Source organism: Pollicipes pollicipes, unplaced genomic scaffold (assembly GCF_011947565.3).
Source record: "Pollicipes pollicipes isolate AB1234 unplaced genomic scaffold, Ppol_2.1 Scaffold_3447;HRSCAF=4054_pilon_pilon_pilon, whole genome shotgun sequence".
NCBI lineage: Eukaryota > Metazoa > Arthropoda > Thecostraca > Pollicipedomorpha > Pollicipedidae > Pollicipes > Pollicipes pollicipes.
Window position 1 is genome coordinate 43334575 of NW_023596297.1, and position 19195 is coordinate 43353769.

Genomic DNA, 19195 nt, shown 5'->3' on the forward strand with positions numbered 1-19195 from the left:
GGCAGCGCTTGGTCCAGCACGGAGGCGTCGCTTCCAACACTTCTGTGCCCTCGCCTCCCGCCTGCTGGAGCAGGCTTCGCAGGGCACGGCACGCCCCTCAGAGGCCTGGTGGTAGACAGCGCGCTCTACGGGACGGTGGGGCCCCTCGGCAGAAGAAGAACGCCCGGCACGACCTGCATCCACACCTTACGATCTCCTTGGCCGGCGCGCTCTGGAGACTCGGCCTGACCGGCCTGACCGGCGACCTGAGTCCTCGTCGCCCTCCCTTTGGGCGTCGATGGCGGGATCTCTATGGTTTTGTTTAGGGTGGCCAGTGCAATGGTGGCATCCATGTTTGTCTCCAACGATGTTTACATTCTGCGTGTAAACACCAGCCTACCGTGTCCGGCGCCCCGCTGGGTGGGTAACAAAGTGACAGACAGGTGGGCGGAACCCGAAGAAGGGACGAATTGAATGGGTACGATTTCAGAAAAGAAGCGGCTCCACGTGCCACTGGAGGTTAAAAGTAACCGCGTGGAGGGAAGCGATAATTGAGTAACACTCCACGCCGACAGTGGTCAGGAGGGTGGGTGTCATCAAGGGGAGAGGACGGAGGCAAGCGGTCGGCAGACAGTTGTGACATTCCGAGGCGGTTTGCCAATGGCGGGGGAATGGCGAACAAAGTGCAGCGGATCGTGCGGGATTCCAGCCGTTGACACTCAAAAAGCGTAGGGTTATTTTCAATCATAAATTCGTTGCATTAGCTTCGCGTTGCATTAGCTCTTAATGTTGCCAAGCGTTCATATAAACTGCAAATGTATTGTTATTGTTTAAAGGAACAACAGCTGGACTTAAACAAGCTTAAAAAAATGTAGGCGCACAACCCTGATACCATGCGAGTCTACGTGCCATTTTAAGTTAGGTGTGTTTGAATGCAATGTCCTCGTTTTCCATGCGCAAGTGAACGGTGCACTTGTTACATTTGCACAAGTGACGCAAGCGCATAACCGGAACCAGCACGTATCCTAAGGGAGGAATCCCCTTCACCATAGGGGAAGATAAGGGAAGTGAATATTGACTGGAAATTTTGGCAATTAGGACAGATAAATATGTGACACAAACTGTACGCTGTAGGCCATGCGTTCCAAACTGGGGAAGGGATTTTTTCCAGATGGGAGTATACTAGAGGCTCTGGAAGCATTCGGATGTATCCAATGGTCTCTGAGTCAAGAAAGACGGCCGACCAGGCAACACCAACAGGTCGGCACTGACTAAAAACTGATGTTGCGTCACGCGTAGCCATGCACCACATGCAGTAAAACAGAATGATATGGCGTAATAGCTAAACCCAGGGGCAGTTTACCTCTTATATTAGGTTTTCACGCACAAACAATATATCTGGAGTGATTCATTCTGTGACACTTTTTGTGCCACCCCAATGCAATCGCTGTGGTACACTCCTTTTTGATCTATCAGCCCTTGATATGATTCGTTTCACCGTGTCTCCTTTTACACAGATGTCGTCAGATACCTAGTTTTGAATGAAATTTGTATATGCTCCAAAAGTAGGAAAACCGGTAACAAAACCCATCATTTCTCACCAGGCCTAGGGAAATAGCCGATGAAGTTGCTGTTTCAGTAATCTGGTTTCTGGTTTTGTTACGTACGATTCTCCCGTTTCAAGGCTTCTGATGTCGTCTCTAATGCGGAGTTTGGTTTACGTTTATTTTCTTGGGCATTGCAATACCTGAACACAGAGTGTGACAGAATGGGGTGTTTTGTTATCGACAACCACTATAGTTTTAAGCCGCGGGTGGAACGGATCATGAGAATACACGGGCATCGTAATTGGTCTGACACACTTGAAACACACCATACCGAAAGTTGTTCTTGTAAACATTGCTTGGGTGTTCCTGTAGTCGCGTCTATCGTCGATGCCGGATATGGCTGTTAGCGGCCGTAGCGTCACGCAACTTTACAAAGACAACACTGCTAACATTTATACGCACGAGTAATCAGTGGCAGGCGGAAACACGACGGCATCAGTAACTTCTTGGAGTACCTTATTTGGCTTGACGCGCACAGCCTAATCATGTATTGTAAAATGTGTCATTCACGCAACCGTGACCGCAGGTAAACCATAGCAGATCGCCGGCACTGTCGGCAACGCAGCACAACACCAGTGCGAGACCCGAGACGACATCTGACACATTTTACCAGTGTGTACGGATAAGGACCGTCACCACCTTTGCCAGCGTGTAATGCAGGAGTACGGTCGGCTTGCATTTATTGTAATCCTCCGTAGCTTCACATACTGGTGGAAGAGAAACCTAGTACTTGTGAAACTTGCAGCCGTTGATTCGTGTTGTGTGCGAGCATATTGCTGAGTTTTAGCACGTACGCAACGGCTATAATTTTTTACCTTGTCGATGCCTTTTAATATCATGACTCACGTTACTGCATAACACGCAAGTTTGGATTTCTCGCGAAGTGACAACAGAATCGGATTTGGACCTTTTCTTGGCTGGGTGAGGGAGATCATGACCCGTCTATCCCACACGGAAACGGACACAACAAGGGGATGCAGGCGACAGAGTTGTCTTCTATTCCAATTATTTGGATTGGCTCAGAACCTGCTCACTGGAACCAGATTCAGCTCACGACTTACGTCCGTTCCAAATGTTTTAATTCGACTCGGATGGATGTTAAAGTTGTAAAGTGCAAGGCCTGGTGAAGAATAAGAAAATGGTTGCAGTTATGTTTAGCATTATAAAGTATTTGTAGTCTCCGTATGCCAAAGACCTATCTGACATCGTTTTTGGTGAGCACGGTCACATAGGCCATAAGTCTATTGTGCAGTTTTTCTCATGTGAAAGCTAGCTTTCGGGCTTTATTTATTCAGTGTAGCCCATTATAAAGTATTTGTAGTCTCCGTATGCCAAAGACCTATCTGACATCGTTTTTGGTGAGCACGGTCACATAGGCCATAAGTCTGTCAGGTGTTCTAGGTCTCCAAGATAATTTAGAGAGTAGTCTTTCAATTGTTCACATTGCAGGGCAGCTGTGCAGTTTCAGCTCGTCGCTATGGCACTTATCGTTATAATGATAACCATTCTCTTTTCAAGCACAACTGCTGCTCAAGCAGGGTTGTAATTTTCTATTCACCGGAAGTGTTGCAAGCCCCAACTTTGAAGATAGTCCCTCGAATTTATTTATTTATCTAATGATTTTCCAAATTTCTTTTACGGATCTACGCCTCTATTACCAAGACCTGAGAACCAGGCTTCCATGATGGTTGACTATCCACAGGGAGCAGAGGGCGGAAAAGAGAGACTCTTCAGAGCTCAATATCTTCGGCTGTGGTTGCGACACGTAATCTGCCCCTGGACCAATCGCAATAGCCGCCGCATTTGCCGTTTGGACAGCATGGCGGACACAGCGCCTTGCATTTGTGCCACAGTGACAGCTTTCTGTAGACTTGTGCGACGCACGGGTGGAGTCGGTGCATAACACAGTTCGGCAGCGCCATGACAGGCCACATCAACCGATGTACCCACTGAAGGATGGGACCGTGGGTGAGTCGGCCTTAACAGTGGGTATTTTGACGATCAGGACCTCAACACAGGAAGCGGGGCTCGGAGCCTGTACTGGAGAAACCATGGGTTCCTTCATGGTTACTGTCCCATGGTGTCAGCCGGAAGAGCAAGGGACGACAGGCAGTAGCAATGCCACCATGCCATCGCTGCTGTGCTGTATCTGAGGCAGCACTGCCGGCCGTGTGCAGCAATGGCCGCCAGCATCATAACTATAGCACCTAGCACAGTGCCTGGTCTTACCATTGGCCGCGCTGGCGACAGCCAGCTTTAGACGAATGACGACGCGACAGGCTCCATATGGCAAATACAGGAAAGCTATACGCCTTCTGGCAGAGGATGTGACAGAAGTCTGTAGCCACAGCCTGTAGCCCGTTGGCTGCATAACACCTGTCAAATATGTTTCATAGACATCAAAATCTACGATGTGTATTGTCTCTAATAACTCGCAACACGCTCCATAGCACATCGGTCGCATCTGTAGGCTATACATGTTAATATATATATATATATATATATATATATATATATAAGTCGAAAAAATCGTTCGCACTCAATGTTTTAATTGGTGGTTAGTGACCGTATTAAATCTGTTTTCTTCTTCAACTCTGCTAAAGAGTTGGCAGCAGAAGGGTTCGATCCTACACCTGGATATCACAGCGCGTGCATAGGCCTAGGTCTTGCCTTATAGCTCGGAAGTGCCGCGGTGCGCCCTTTTGGGCTCAGAAATGGAAAGAGAATTGTTCAAGCTTCATTTCTATGCACTTCTCATACACATATCTGTTCAATATATAGAAAGCCGTGGGCCTGAAAAAATAACATTTAGCATGGGACTCTCGGGGCTAGTCGACAAATGTGTGGCGTTGCTGCCATATTTTATACTATACTTTGGGCCCTCCCCCCTTCCGGCTCTGTATGAGTACAGTTTACCTGCATCCGCAAGCGGTGCATTACTGTCACTCCCTTCCCATCCGGCTGAACTGTCGTCGCCACCAAGCATGCTGCTGGATGCCTTGCTGTCACTGCGTGTTAGCATATAACTGTCATGGGATGTAATCAAGTCAGTAGGCAGAAGGCACTAAACACCTGGCCGCCAGCTTTGTCGGCATTTACAAGCATGCTTTTTACGCTTGCCACATTTAGCATCTACCTGCTGAGGGGGGCAGTCACGGCCTTCCGCACTGAACTCCTGCCAGGTCGTGGAGATAGGTCTGCTGGGTCTGACATTTGTTCTGTAAACACCTCTGTGTGCATCAAAGTATTAATGATACCCGATGGTAAATGACTATTTTTTTGTGCGACGGTCGCAAAATTGAGGACGGAAAGAAATTCTTCTAGCGTTAATATATGCAACTAACAAGATGCTATAACATATTGTCTGTTACGCTACTGGTGCTTGACGACGCATTCAGCGGCTATGCGGCTAAGGCAATTTGGCGTCGTCGTCACCCCGGCAAGAAAGGAGGGTACTATAATATATTGATGTTCATCAGCCAAAGCACACTCCAAAAGAGCAAAGAAAATCATTGACAAGAAATCAGACACCTACCAGAAACGAGGGCTGGCCTTTCAGCTCACATCCCTTTACATTCGCAAAATGTATGCCATAGGCTTGTAAGCGCGCGCGTAATGTACGTTATGTCGGCCATTATCTGACAAAATATAATTTTTTAGAGCATTTTGTCAGCAAAGAATTGTGGCGTGAGGGTTTGTATTCCACGGGACATTTTCTTCACGCGAATACCTGGGAGATATAAACAAACGCCAGAGTAAGCGATAGCACACGGGTTCCTGCCCTCCTTCCAGGTCACCCTCACTTCGCGTTGGCTGCTCTATTCAAATCTGCTACCTATTCCTCTGGAGGATCAACTCAACGCGATAGATGTGGTTCTGTTTGGCTACGTAGCTCGAGCATTGGCAACACATCGTCAATACGTGAAATCTGCTGTCATGCGAGGTGTGCACATACTAGCCAGTTGGACGTGTTGCTTACCCAATGGATCACAAAACTCAATGCCTTGGTGAAAGCCTGAAAGCGTCAAGTTACCTGGGTGAACCAGAACCCCAAAATATTTTGTTGGGTTGACAGGAAACTGCTTTGGAGCAAAACATAAATGTCTTGGTTTGTTTTATTCATTAACCGACCTATGATTTATACCGCATGGTTATCATGTTATTAATGCATTTCATTTTTGCCGGCATATGAGGAGCACTTTCACATGTGAGTTCCCGGGGACGAGTGCCACCCTTCCCCATTATCAACTTGCTGTTCTTCCAATCTTGCCGCATTTTGTATGTCATAATATGAGCGCATAGCAATGATGACAGTAAACATTCGACTCTGACGCGAAAAAAGTGGAACGAGTTAACACAATGCTGTTTTAAACATTGAAATAAATTCCGTGCGTCCGTGGTGAAATAAAGCCACTTTTAAGAACAAACATAGACTTTCCTCTCTCCTCCAATATCGAAATGCTTCATGTAGTTACATAGTGAAAAACGAGAGCATTACAAGGTTATGGCTGACCGTGTGGCTACGTCACGACAGCGCAAACATCACCACGGTGTTGCAGACCGACACAGTTGCTTGATGAAATTAAGGGAGACCTTTGCGCCTGATTTTTCGGCATTATGTATTATACTGATTTAATAAGTTTTTATTTAGCTTCATTTTAGGATTATCATATCGTCTCGCCAGTATCTCTTGGCATTTTGATGATTGCTTATTCAACATCAGAATTTTGAACTCATAACACAATTATTCATCAGGTTTCGAGCAGAAGCCCAGTCGGCAGCAAGCGGCTTCCTTGTCGCTCCACGGGTGGCTTGCATCCCCCTAGTCATATTAAAGACTCCGACATGGCATCAGTCCGCTGCATGTTCAACGTCGGATGGAGTGCAGTCGCCTTACAGTTATGGATTCCAATTATCAGCTGAACACGGTGCTACAAATGCCTGCCTACATGAAGCCAAAAATAATTGATGAGGTTCAAAGTCGAACGAGAAGTCAAAGTATACTGATATCTGTAGGCCGCATGCGTCTCGCAATGCTTTGAGCAAGAGCACTCTGGTCTTTTGAAGCTGTTGGCGGTGTGCATAGACTTCCCATGCGGTCTGCTCAGTTACAGGCATTCTGCTGGTATAGCCAGCGATATCGCACCCATTTCCCCGGCACGGCGCCTTTTGCCAAAGGGCCATGGTGAACCATAAGCGAAGGAACGTTTCAAAAAGTGGAGGAGGGGCCAGGCTCAGGATACACTTCAGGAATTTTGTCTGGGAAGCAAGTCCGGTGCCCAGGGAAGGGGGGGGGGAGGGGAAGAAAGAGATGGAGGCTCTTGTCCGCTCTTTATTCACATGACAGATTTTGGAACTAATTATTCGAGCCCTACCCCGTCCACCGTCGGCGTCCACTGCCCTGGCCCGGCCGTCCTACGCTTGATTGAGTGTGCACTGATCGTATGGCTGCTTTGCCACATGTTTATGAATCAGAATTGCTACTGACTGACGTGTAAAATATAAACTGGACGCCCGCTGCAGTGCGTTTTCCGAACTACCTTCCCTTACACTACACTACCGCAAAAAAGCTCTCGGGAATTTGCTTGCATTAGGCATAAAATGGTCCAACCGACACTCGATTGCCCCTCATTCAACGGAGCTGATTTGATCTGTTTCTGTTTGTAGGCAGGGGCGCAGCCAGAGCCTTGCTTTGGGGGGGGGGCAAAGTGTTGCTAAAATCACTCTGACGGTCACCTAAGACATCAAATGACATATTTTAGATTGAGAAAGTGGGCATCTCAGGTTCGGAAAGGGCCATCTAAGCGCCTTACCCCGAGGAGAGCCTATCTGAGATCCCACAAGGTCCATCTTATAACAGAGGGAAGGCCAAAGCATTGGTAGCATGGGGTAGGGGCGGTACAAAACTGGATAAAAGCTTCCGGTGAAAAGGCACCCGGGTAAATCACCAGATAAAATCACCAGACTCAGGTAAATCACCAGATTTGCCCATTATATTTCGTTGGGTCCAGCTTTGTTCATTTGTCATTACTGTTCGCTGGGGGATTAAACACAAAGGAGACCTCTTACCTTTCGTGGACATGGAGCCCCGTGAGCAGAACACTAGGCAACTCCATTGCCTTCCCGGTCAGGGATTGAAGGGATTTCCGTCCAAACAAACCAACCGGGGTACTTGCCGGCTTCTATTCTGGAGACACGGTGGCCGGGGGACTCTGGTCGATCGCGAGGGCCACAGAGGGATGCACATTGCATGGGCCCCCTCCCTCAGACCAGAGCAGTTGATTCTGATCTGTTGATTCCATTCCATTCCAGTGCCCTTTCACTGTCTCACTATGAACCATTGGCATTTATCCCATATTTTTTCATTACCAGCGGGCCGGTCAATTTAAGAGATTCTCTGACATTCGGGGTCACATTCCTGTCCCTACCCAGAAAACGGAACCATTGCTGACTCGGGGCCCTTGCCGACATGGAGTCACCTGTTAGACGTACAGTCCCCCACCCCCTGACCAACACAGCGGTTCCCCATTGCCTAATGGATTACGACCAACACAAAGGGTCCTCTGGCTAGCAATCGTGGACCACAAAATGATCCCGAATTTGGAAATGGGCTTTAGGCCGCCACGGGAAGGACTGTTAAGAATTAGTGGACGCGAATCAGCTGAATGGCCCTCATTGCCCGCAAGAGCCACCAATCGGCGCAAGGCGCCCACTGATGGACATTTGCGGGCCAGGATCCTTTGATACAGTCTCTGGTCAACTCCTAAACCCCTAGTCGGACCCTTGATCGTCTGCCATTACCCTCGAAATGATCCTGCAAGTGGGCGTATAGGTCCCCGAAAACAGCATGGGTCCTGGACAGTGTTAAGGGGCTCCAAATTTCTAGCTCACAGCTTTTCCAATCACTGAATTTTTCCAGTTATTATAGGCCCCTCGCTTTCACTCAACTGTTTTAGGCCGCTTAGAGATCACCAGTTTTGTTGCGTTTTGTGTTTGAAAAAACTCTACCTGTTCGCCCGGCTATGGGCCCGCTCGGAGCCAGTAAGTCCCTTCGCGCCCCAAGGGGGTGGGGTCATGGCCCCATGGCCCCCCTCTGGATCCGCCCCTGGGTACAAATTGCATTGTCATCTCCCTCTTTACCAAGAGTATTACTTCATACAGCTGGTGGTTTTATGGTATTGTGCTCCAATTCTTCTATGAGGTCAGTGAAAGGTTGGCATTTAGTTGTCTCTGAGGATAATGCAGCTATTTCATGATGATAGCACCCGTACTGTAGCAGAAAAACCCTGGAGCTCATTCATTCTGCAGTGCTCATTCATGTGCATATTTTCTTGGCACTTGTTAGTGTAGCATCGCATGTAGGCAGATATGGTATGTTTCATTACTGTTTTTGCTAACATTGAATTGTAAAAATGTCCGGATAGAACCATAATCATAATCACTGTACACATTTAAGTACAGGCTAAAAAGGCGGACAGCCTACCATATATACCGCCTGCATTGATAGTAGAAATAAATAAAGGTTGTGTGGTGAGAGCATGATGACAGCAGTGCTAGTTTTTATGCGTGATTAAGGGGAGATATTAACCCATGGATCATGGTCAATAAATTTTGTCCAGATGACATGGTTTTGTGTGATAGTAAGCTTTCATCCCCTGTTTTTAGTTTTCCAGCTATAAATGTTGGCCGGGGCGAACGGAATCGGCATTGAGAGGGCCCAGCCCAACATTGATATTCGGTAATCCCCCAGAAGTCAATTTGCATTGATACTCCCGCACTACACATGCCAAAAACTACATATAACCAGATAATCATTTTAAATTTGCATGTAACTTGCATGCAAATGACAATTTTCGGCTTGCTCATTGAATTTCTACCAATGTTTTGATGTTGGTAATGGCATGTGCCATTCTTCTGTAGCAGCTGATGTCTTCATGATCTGAAATGCAGATGTTTACATCAGCATACATACAATAGATTAACAAGATGGCAGTCAACAATTTTTAATCCTCAACCTGATTCGCCGATTTTAGATCGGGGACAGGTGGAAGGGGAAAGGGGGGGAGGGTTCCTGACGTTTGCAAACTAAGAAAGGTAAAGCCTCGCAAAAAATACAACAAACGGTGACCCGTCTTTAGTGAGACCTCATGATTGGAAAGAACTTTCCTGCTGTTAACTGACCCCACTAGCCCACCAAGTTGAACGTCAAATTTTCCTGAAAATCAAACATCAGCTTTGCACGTTCACATATATAAAATCATGCAGTGAAGTAACATGAAACATAAAGAGGCGTGTCCCTTGTTTAATCATGAGTACAATGGCACGTCGTTTTATCTGTCTGGAGCCTATATTTATAAGGTAGGGTTTCGTTCATGTAATAGTGCCAACGCTCCGCGCGCGGTCCGCATAATCGTCGCTTGCCCCCTGCCGCACCCGCCGGCCTTGAATCGTCTTGCACTGATCGTAAAAAAACATCGCTACTCTGAAAGCAGCATTGCTAGGGGCCCTTTTTTGGTGTCAACACGCGCACAATGGATGCCCCAGAGGCCACCAAAGATTTTTGCACAACTGCACAATATGCCGCATTGGTATCCTCAGAAAACCGTAGGGGTGTCACATGCCCCCCACCCCCCCCCTGTCATGGCGAGTAACTTGTTCGGAAAGAGCTATCCGCTTGATGTGAAGCGTTTGACAACAAAATCAGTGCAATTTACTTGTCGGGGCACGACAGAAGGCGCCCACCAGTCAAAGCATGTCGGGCCGGGCTTGGAGCATGTCTAAGGTATGGTTAATAGTTTGGTGACTGTGGAGATGGGGTCCGAAGCGCACAGTGAATTTTCATAAGGGGGGGGGGGGGCATAGCCTCGTGGAGGCCCTCTATATTTGACGTCATTGCCTATGCCGCGTGCGGCTGTTTCGGAATCTGCCATGCAATTTGCTGCCCTGGCTATCAAGGTTCTTCATTGCTCTTTTTCGAGGAGGGGGGGGGGGGGGGATCGAGGAAAGCAAATCCAGCCGTAGATTGAGTTTAAACATGAGGCCTCTAAGTCCCGAGGTTGGAAGAAAACCCCTGTTGTGATTGGGCTATCTTGTCAGTCCAGGGCACGTACAACTGCTTTCCTAGCAGCAGCACATATCCTGACATTTGTTCAAGGGCAGTGTATGACTGGACGTTTCGGTTATGTACATGATACTGAAAACTGTAGCGATAAAAGAGATTTTCGGTGATAAGCTGATTACTGATGACGCTACTGGGAATGGACTAAACGACTATGTTGTCATATGACATCACATTACGATTCTGGCGGTAATTTTTGCCCAAAAGATAATTTTTGCCCAGTTTGGAAAGGTGCTTGTATCGTGATGTTACTGGCGTGCGCCTGAGGCCGCCCCTGCTCGCGCCGCCAGTGCTGGTGCACCTTGATACGCCGCTGCCCCGACTGACGGTGTACTGCCTGGGGCGCCGCCCGCCAGGGTCGGCGCCGCCTGCTCGCCTCGCGGGTTAATACAGTTGCCGTCTCGCAGCGTTCGTGTCTGGTCTGGGCAGACAGAACACGTAAGACTTGAATATGGCACAGCCGCATTGAACCTAGAGAAAACTTAGGCAAACGTGAGCAGCACATTAATTTAAGCAGTGTGAGTTGTGAAGCAAGTCGAGATGCCTGGATTTCGTGCTCCTGAGGAATTCGACTTAACATCGCCTGAGAGGTGGCCGACCTGGCGTGATCGGTTTGTCAGCTACAGACTGGCATCGGGACTACGCAAAGAGGACGGTGACGTTCAAGTAGCTGCGTTGATTTACAGTATGGGTCCGCAGGCTGAGCATATCGTACCAACATTAAAGCTTGCTGCTGAGCAGAAGGAGAATTTTGAAGTTGTCTCAAAGCTAGACGGGTACTTCATTCCGAACAGGAGCTTTATTGCAGAGCGTCACAACTTCGAGCTTAGATCTCAAAGCTCAAGCGAGACTAATGAATCGTACATCAAAGCTTTGTTCTCTCTTGCTGAGCACTGCAGCTTCACTGGCGCTGATGAGCGTACCGTCGATCTCAGGAATGTCTGACAGGGAGCTGTCCCGTAGAATTAAGCCGAAGTCACTAGAGGAGGAAGTGTCTGTAAATACCGTCATTTCGATGATGCGTAATGTCGAGATCGTGAACGGCCGTGACAGCTCTGGTCCGCCTGACATCAGTAGGGTTTGTACACCGGCGCAGCACAGGCAGCTGCGCCAGCAGCACCGCCCGCGACAGCAGCAGCACCAGCAGTACAGACGTCAACAGCAGCCTTCCACCGCGCAATGGCAACAGCATAGTCGGCGTGCCGACTTTTCAACAGCATGCATACGCTGTGAAAGAGCACGTCATGTGTCTCCGAAAGATTGTCCCGCTATGGGAAAAATCTGTGACGACTGTCAGAAAATGGATCATATTGCATCTGTTTGTCGCTCCAACGGTGTCAGAGCGATTGAGCGGACAGAGTCCATTGAACAGCTATCGCCGCCCAACATTTTTGTTGGCGAAGTAGACAAAGCTTGCGCGCCATGGAGAGTTTCAGTCCTTCTAAATGGTCAACGAGTCGCTTTCAAAGTTGACTCTGGCGCTGATGTTAGCATTCTGACGCTGAAAACGTATAATAAGCTGAAACTGCCGCCGCTTCAACATGCTTCAAATACTCTGACAAGTGTTGGTAGCGTGCTAAGAGTAGAAGGAAAGATGCACGGAACACTAATATTCAAGAACAAAGCCGAGCCTGAAGTGTTCTACGTTGTTGACTCAGCTGATGATCTCCTCTCCAGGTCTGCTGGCTCGCGCATGGGCGTACTGAGGTTCACAGGTGAAGTCAACGAAGACGTCTTCGGAGAGGCAGGCCTCCTGAAGGCAGCACCGGTCAGCATTCAGCTCCGTGAAGATGCTGTTCCAGTCGCCCTTGCCACTGCAAGAAACATCCCGCTGCCACAGATTAAGCCGGTGGAAGAGGAGCTGAAGAAGATACAGCATCACGGCATCATCACGTCGGAGACCGAGCCAACGGACTGGGTCTCTGCGCTGGTCCCCGTCCCGAAGCCGAAGAGTAGCGGTGTCCGCATCACGGTTGGCTACAAGAGACTCGACCAGTCTGTGAAGCGACAGGTGTTCCCGGTCCCTACTCTGGAGCAGCTGACCTCCAAGCTGAGTGGCGCGACGCTCTTCACCAAGCTAGACGCCTCTTCCGGTTTCTACCAGATCCCGCTGGACGAGGCAAGCTCCAAGATGACCACGTTTATCACTCCGTTCGGCAGGAAGAGGTTCCTGCGACTGCCGATGGGGATCTCGCTCGCACCGGAGTGCTTCCAGCGGGAGATGGAGAGGCTGGACGGACTGCCCGGAGTCATCGTCTACATGGACGACACCGTGGTGTCCGGAGATGCTGCCAGTCACGATGCACGTCTCGAAGCCGTCATCAGGAGGATCCACGAGTCTGACCTCAAGCTGAACAGGAAAAAGTGTGAGTTCCGGAAGAACGAGGTCAAGTTTTTGGGGATGAAGATCAGCAAGAACGGTATCAGCATGGACGAAGAGAAGCTCGAAGCGATCCAGCAGCTCCAACCGCCAAAGAATGTCAATGAATTAATGTCTCTGTTCGGAGTAATCAACTTCCTGGGCTGGTTCATTCCACACATCCAGGAGTGCTTGAGACCATTGAACGAGCTTCTGAGGAATAACGTAGCATGGCTCTGGACACCACAGCAGCAGCAGGCGCTGAATGACGTGAAAGCAGCCGTCACTTCAGCTCCAGTTCTGGCGTTCTACGATCCAGCACGAGAGACGGTGGTCAGCGCCGACGCCAGCTGATTCGGCATCGGAGGATGTGTCCTCCAGAAGCGCGGCTCCGTCTTCAAACCCGTCGCGTTCTGCAGCAGAAGCCTGACTGACACCGAGACCAGATGGGCCCAGATCGAGAGGGAACTACTCTCCGCAACGTGGACGTGCGAGAAAATGCACATGTTCCTGTCCCGACTGCCGTCGTTCGAGCTGCATCTGGACCACAAGCCTCTGATCCCGCTGGTTAACACGAAACATCTCGAGGATGCGTCTATCAGATGCCAGCGCATGCTCATGCGCTTGATGCGATACAACGCCACAGCAGTCTTCGTTCCAGGGAAGCAGCACCTGATGCCCGACTTCCTCTCACGTCACCCGCTCCAGAAGCAGGATGAAACAAGCGCCGTGCTTCAAGAAGACATACATGGATTCTGCGAGAGAATCTTCAGCGATCTTCCCTTCACACCGCAGCGTCTGGTGGAGATCAGCAAGGCGCGGCAAGCGGACGAACCCCTACAGCGCGTAGTTCAGCAGACTCTCTCTGACTGGAAGGAGGGAGCGAAGCATCCCGACCTGCTGGACTACTTCGCCTCTCGGGGAGAGATGAGCGTTCTGTACCTAACGTGTGGTACACTGCTGATGCACGGGCGACCCATCGTCATCCTTCCGGGTCTGCGAGATGAAATGCTCACTCGATTACATGATGACGGACGCTTCGGTCTAAGCAAGTGTCGCCAGAGGGCAGCAGTATCGATATGGTGGCCTCAACTCAGCATCGACCTGAAGCGTCATCTTGAGGGCTACTCGTTCTGTCAGGTGAACGCGCCCGCCCAGCACGCTGAGCCACTGGTGACAACCCCAACGCCATCAAGACCGTGGACGCACGTTGCAGCAGACGTCTTCCACTTCAACAACTGCAACTGGCTCGTCACGGTGGACATCTTCAGCAGGTATTTGGAGATACAACGCCTCCCGAGTCTCACCAGTAGCGCAGTCATCGAGCGTCTGATGCGCCTGTTTTCCCGCTTGGGGATACCAGACCTCGTGACAACAGACGGAGGAACGCAGTTCACTACAAGCTCGTTGGCCAACTTTCCAGCGTCCTACGGCTTCACAAACCGTATCACAGACCCGCACACGCCGTCTTCCAACGGAGCAGCTGAACGAGCTGTGAGAACCGCCAAGTGGATACTTCGCCAGAGGGACTCCCACCCCGCCCTCCTCAACTACCGCACGACGCCTGTGGAAGCAACCGGATACTCCCCAGCCCGTCTCCTGATGGGACGCGAACTTCAATCTCGTTTCCCCATCGCTCAGCCAACCGGAGAAGCATGGCAGCATGCCAAACTCCGAGATCGGCAGAGGAAGAAGAAGCTGAAGACGTGCTTCAACCGGAGACGCGGTGCCCGCGACCTTCAGCAGCTACAGCCCGGGGTTGATGTTCGGGTCAAGACGGAGAAGGAGGCAAGCTGGTCCGAGCCCGCCACCGTCATAGAGAAGCTCTCTAGACGCAGCTACCTTGTGGTGCTCAAGGGTGCTCGCTATCGTCGCAACCGACATCATCTGATGCAGATCCGTCCGTTTCAGGTCTTGACACAGCACGGTTCCAAGCGGCGTGCTGACCATTCTGCACACAGGGTGCCGGCCCCAGAGCTCTTCTCCGGCCGCCATGCTGAGGTGGCGCCACCGGCGCTGTTGCAAGCGCAACCGCGCGGACCGGCGCCTCCACCACGATCGGTGGTGCCACGGCCACCACCAGCTGTGCCGTCGCCCGCGTCGACAGCGGCGCCGCCGCCGTCGCTGCCGCCGCTGACAGAAGCTGCGGCCGCTGACAGAAGCTGCGGCCCAGCCCTGCAACGCGCAAGTGCCCAGACATAAGACCCAACGCCACTGCTTAGTTTCAGTCCGCGTAAAATACGCAGTGGCCGCGTTTTCTGAGAGGCATCAAAGAGAATCAGCAGAGAAGCAGCAGGAAAGCAGATGGGAAGCGGCAGAAAAGCAGCAGAGAAGAAGCAGTCTGAGAAGCAGCAGAGCAGCAGCAGGAAAGCAGCAGGGAAGCAGCAGGGAAGCAGCAGTCTGTCGCCAGTAATTTCGTTTCGCAAGCGTATTAGCATTTATTTGCATTTGCTCAAGGGGGAGATGTATCATGATGTTACTGGCGTGCGCCTGAGGCCGCCCCTGCTCGCGCCGCCAGTGCTGCTGCACCTGGGTACGCCGCTGCCCCGACTGGCGGTGACTGCCTGGGGCGCCGCCCACCGGGGTCGGCGCCGCCCGCTCGCCTCGCGGGTTAACACGGTTGCCGTCTCGCTTTGCCAGCAGTTGCCAGCGCTCGTGTCTGGTCTGGGCAGACAGAACACGTAAGACTTGAATAGTGCTCCGATGCGATAAGCTCGAGGACGGTGGAATCGATGTTGAGTTCCAGCACGGAGAGGAGGCGAAACGGGCCAGGACCTCGGATATATTTGTGTACCGTGTGCGGGATGCGGAGGGGAAAAAGGACATGTCAGTGGCGATGGCTGTGGAGGTCCATAGGACAAAGAACTCGTCGAAGGGTATCGTCAACTGTTTTGACCTGAGATGATGTCGGTGATGAGGAAATGGTCGACGGCCTCGCTGAGTTCTGGGTGACAGATGCTCACCGCATCAAGGTGCGCAGGGGTCCGGAGCTGGTCCCCACGAACAACATCGCGCTGAACTGTTAATCGTCCTGACATTCTATCTGAAGTAAGGATAGGCTATGTGAAGGTGAAGGTGCGGCTTTTTATGCCGAACCCCATGAGATGTTTCAATTGCCAAATGTTTGGACATACGAGTGACTTCTGCCGCAGCCAGCCAGCATGTGGTAAGTGTGCTTCTCCGGAGCACCCGAGTGATCAGTGCACTGCAGCGAACCGATGGTGTGTGAACTGTAGGAAAAACCAGAAACCTCACTTAACTTTCGATCGTGCATGCCCGGCGTGCGCCAGGGACAAGATCACCGCGCTGAAAACCACGAAGAACATCTCATTTATGCCACAGCTACTAAGGCTCCTGTCCCACCTGAGGTCTCCTTAGACCAGATGACTGGAACGCAGTTCATTAAACTGCTTACATCGTTCGTGCTGTCGGTTGTACCGGCGTCTCGGGTGCACGCCACAGCATCGGCAACACTGTCGTCCCTCATCTCGATGGCACCCTGTGCCCCCTCTGAGACACAGGCCAGCTCGCCAGTTGTGACCTCGCCGCCTCACCCCACATCGGCGGAAAGCAGTGAATGGACCGTAGTCCGCCGGGGCCGAACTTCCCGGTCTTCGCCGGTAAGCACGCGATCACCGGCTTCACAGCCGTCATCCCCAGGAGCATCACGTCCTACAGCACTGAGTGACACGATGGGACGAAAACTGGACAACCTTAAGCGCCATGAGCCGGAGAGACGGGCGCGTGAGGCAGAGTGTACATGCCTTTAGGAGCAGAATATGGCGAAGGCAGCCAGTTGGCTGTTGGGTGCGGGCCCCGGGCCTGCTCCCACGGGGGAGGTAGTCCCACCCCTCCCCCCCCCCCCCCGAAGGCGTGTGGAAGCTCCCTCAGGCCGCTCCGACTCGCAGAGAGACCCGTCTGTGTCCTCCGCCACCACCGCCACCTAGGACCACGGCGTCGCCGGCGCCAAATGCACGGCATGATGCACCAATCCGCAAGCACTCGCCATGCTATGTGTGTTCGCAGTGGGTGTACATGTGCGATGCATTTCTTTCTCCGGCAGGTTCTGACAAGACACTCCTGGAGAACCTGCTGCTGACGGCTGACGGCCAGGCGCCGGCGGCGAGGCCATCGCCGTGGCGTCGTCCGGCATCACAGCCTCCCGCATAGCGGCATGACTGCCCACTGTCGCTTTAGCATCCCACTCCACCTGCACGACGCGTCCACCTGCAACAGCTCTCCGGCCGCCGACGATTTCAGACGCTGCGTGCTGCTGGTGTGAAATGAGGTGGCAATGGTGCACCGGCGGGCAGTGAAGGCCGTCGACGCGGCGCTGCGTGACGTGCGTGAGTCGGAGTTCGGTGATCTCTTCACCGTTTTCGCGGGCGACTGGCAGCAAATCCTGCCGGTTGCCAGGGGCGGTGGCAGGTGTCACATTGTCGACGCGTGTCTCAAGTCGTCTCCCCTGTGGCAGCACGTGACGTGCCTCACGCTGCGCAACAATATGCGCGCGCAGCTGCAGGGGGACGCCGAAGCGGGTGAGTACGCCCGTTTTCTCTGCCGGCTGGGGTCCAGCCAGCTGCTCCTGTGGCCCTACACAGAAGACCTGTGATGTCCTGTCGTGCTGCTACCGGCGGTGCGCGGCTCGGCGCGGTCCTTGGCTGAGTTGGCGGCCCGGATTTACCCCGACCTGTCGCAAAACATTGACGACACAGAGTGGCTCGAAGAGCGGGCCATCTCACCGTGTTCAATGCCGGCGTCGAAAGAATCAATGACCACGTCATTGACCGTCCGCCGGGGCCGGGGCACGTGTACACGAGCGTAGACAGCATGTCCGACCCTGACGCGGTGCCGCTGGCCAGTAGGTTCTTAACGGCATCGAGCTTTCTGGCACGCCAGCACATTTTATCCGGCTCAAGGCCGGCGCTCCAGTCCTCCTCATGCGTAATCTCGACGCACCCAGCTTGATCATCGGCACGCTGTGCGTGACGGTCGCATTGTCCGCCGCCGTCCTGGAGCTGAAAAATATCACCGGTCCAGACCGCAGCCACGTGATCGCTGCGCCGCGGATTCCGATCGAGTCTACCCCGGACTCTGGCCTGGTGTTCTCATTCCGACGCCTGTAGTTCCCCGTGAGCGTGGCGTTCGCAATGACAACAGGAGCTGGGGACAGACGAAGAAGCGGGTGGGTGTGTACCTTCCCGCTCCCGTGTTCACACACGGGCAGCTGTATGTTTTCATGTCTCATGTGGGCAGCTTTGCCGGCATCGAAATGCCAGTCACGCGCAACGTGGTTTACCGAGAGGTCCTGCGGCAGTGAACGCGACCGCGGCAATGGCAGCACGCCTCCCCAGTGTGATACCTGGTCCCACCCTCGAAACTGCAATGTCCTTTGATTAGTGCACTTTTACTGTGCAGTGCATTTCATGTTGTGCCGTGTATGTGAAAAAATTCGCACTGCATGTCATTGTTCGTCATGTAAATCCGAACTATTGCCGGCGTGAACGGTGCAGATCGCGCGCAGGTGTATGTCACAGCGCATGACATTGTTCATTGTGGTGTAAATCCGAGCCATTGCTGGTGTGAACGGTGCGGTTCGCGCGCCAGCGGAGCCCATCTGCGACGGCATTGGCCGGCGGCGGCCGGTCACGTGACGTGTACCGTACACCGATGTGCCTGCGTCAACACTGACAGTGCGCGTGACGTGTGCTAGCCATTGTGGTGGTAATCGGAATAATTGCCGGCGTGAACGGTGCAGATCGCGCGCGCGTATGAGTCACAGCTCATGCCATTAGTTCATGCCATATGTAATGAACAGAAAAAATTGCAGCTGACGTTTAAGCTGCATAACGCAATCAAAATGGAGGTGACAATATTTTGAATCATAGATCGCGTGAATGCAGCAAATTATAAGGCTAACTTATGGAATGGAACCTATGGAACACCTCAGTTGACCCAGCCCCTGCGGACATGTAACGGACCTTACCTTACCTTACCTTACCTTACCTTAACCAGAAGGAATACGAACAAAAGAGCTGACGAAATAGTTAAGTTCAAGTTGGGTCAGATACTACCGTTATGTTGCGTGTGATGGCACGTGCTCTCTGGTGTTTTTGCTAAGATACTGTCATG

General features: G+C 51.7%; 1 protein-coding gene across 1 annotated transcript; it reads left to right on the top strand.

The window, feature by feature from the left end:
• Positions 1-17357: 17357 nt before the first annotated feature.
• Positions 17358-18189, top strand: LOC119092582 (uncharacterized). The gene is made up of 2 exons (XM_037215538.1): positions 17358-17601; positions 17996-18189. Exons 1-2 carry the CDS (start codon positions 17358-17360, stop codon positions 18187-18189), a joined length of 438 nt encoding a protein of 145 aa, XP_037071433.1.
• Positions 18190-19195: the final 1006 nt, after the last annotated feature.

Excerpts from the sequence above, each read along its gene's own strand:
- LOC119092582 (XM_037215538.1), top strand. The coding sequence starts at position 17,358 with ATGGTGCACCGGCGGGCAGTGAAGGCCGTCGACGCGGCGCTGCGTGAC. Across the intron at positions 17,602-17,995 it reads GCAGGGGGACGCCGAAGCGG|TCCTCCTCATGCGTAATCTC; the intron begins GTGAGTACGCCC and ends CCGGCGCTCCAG.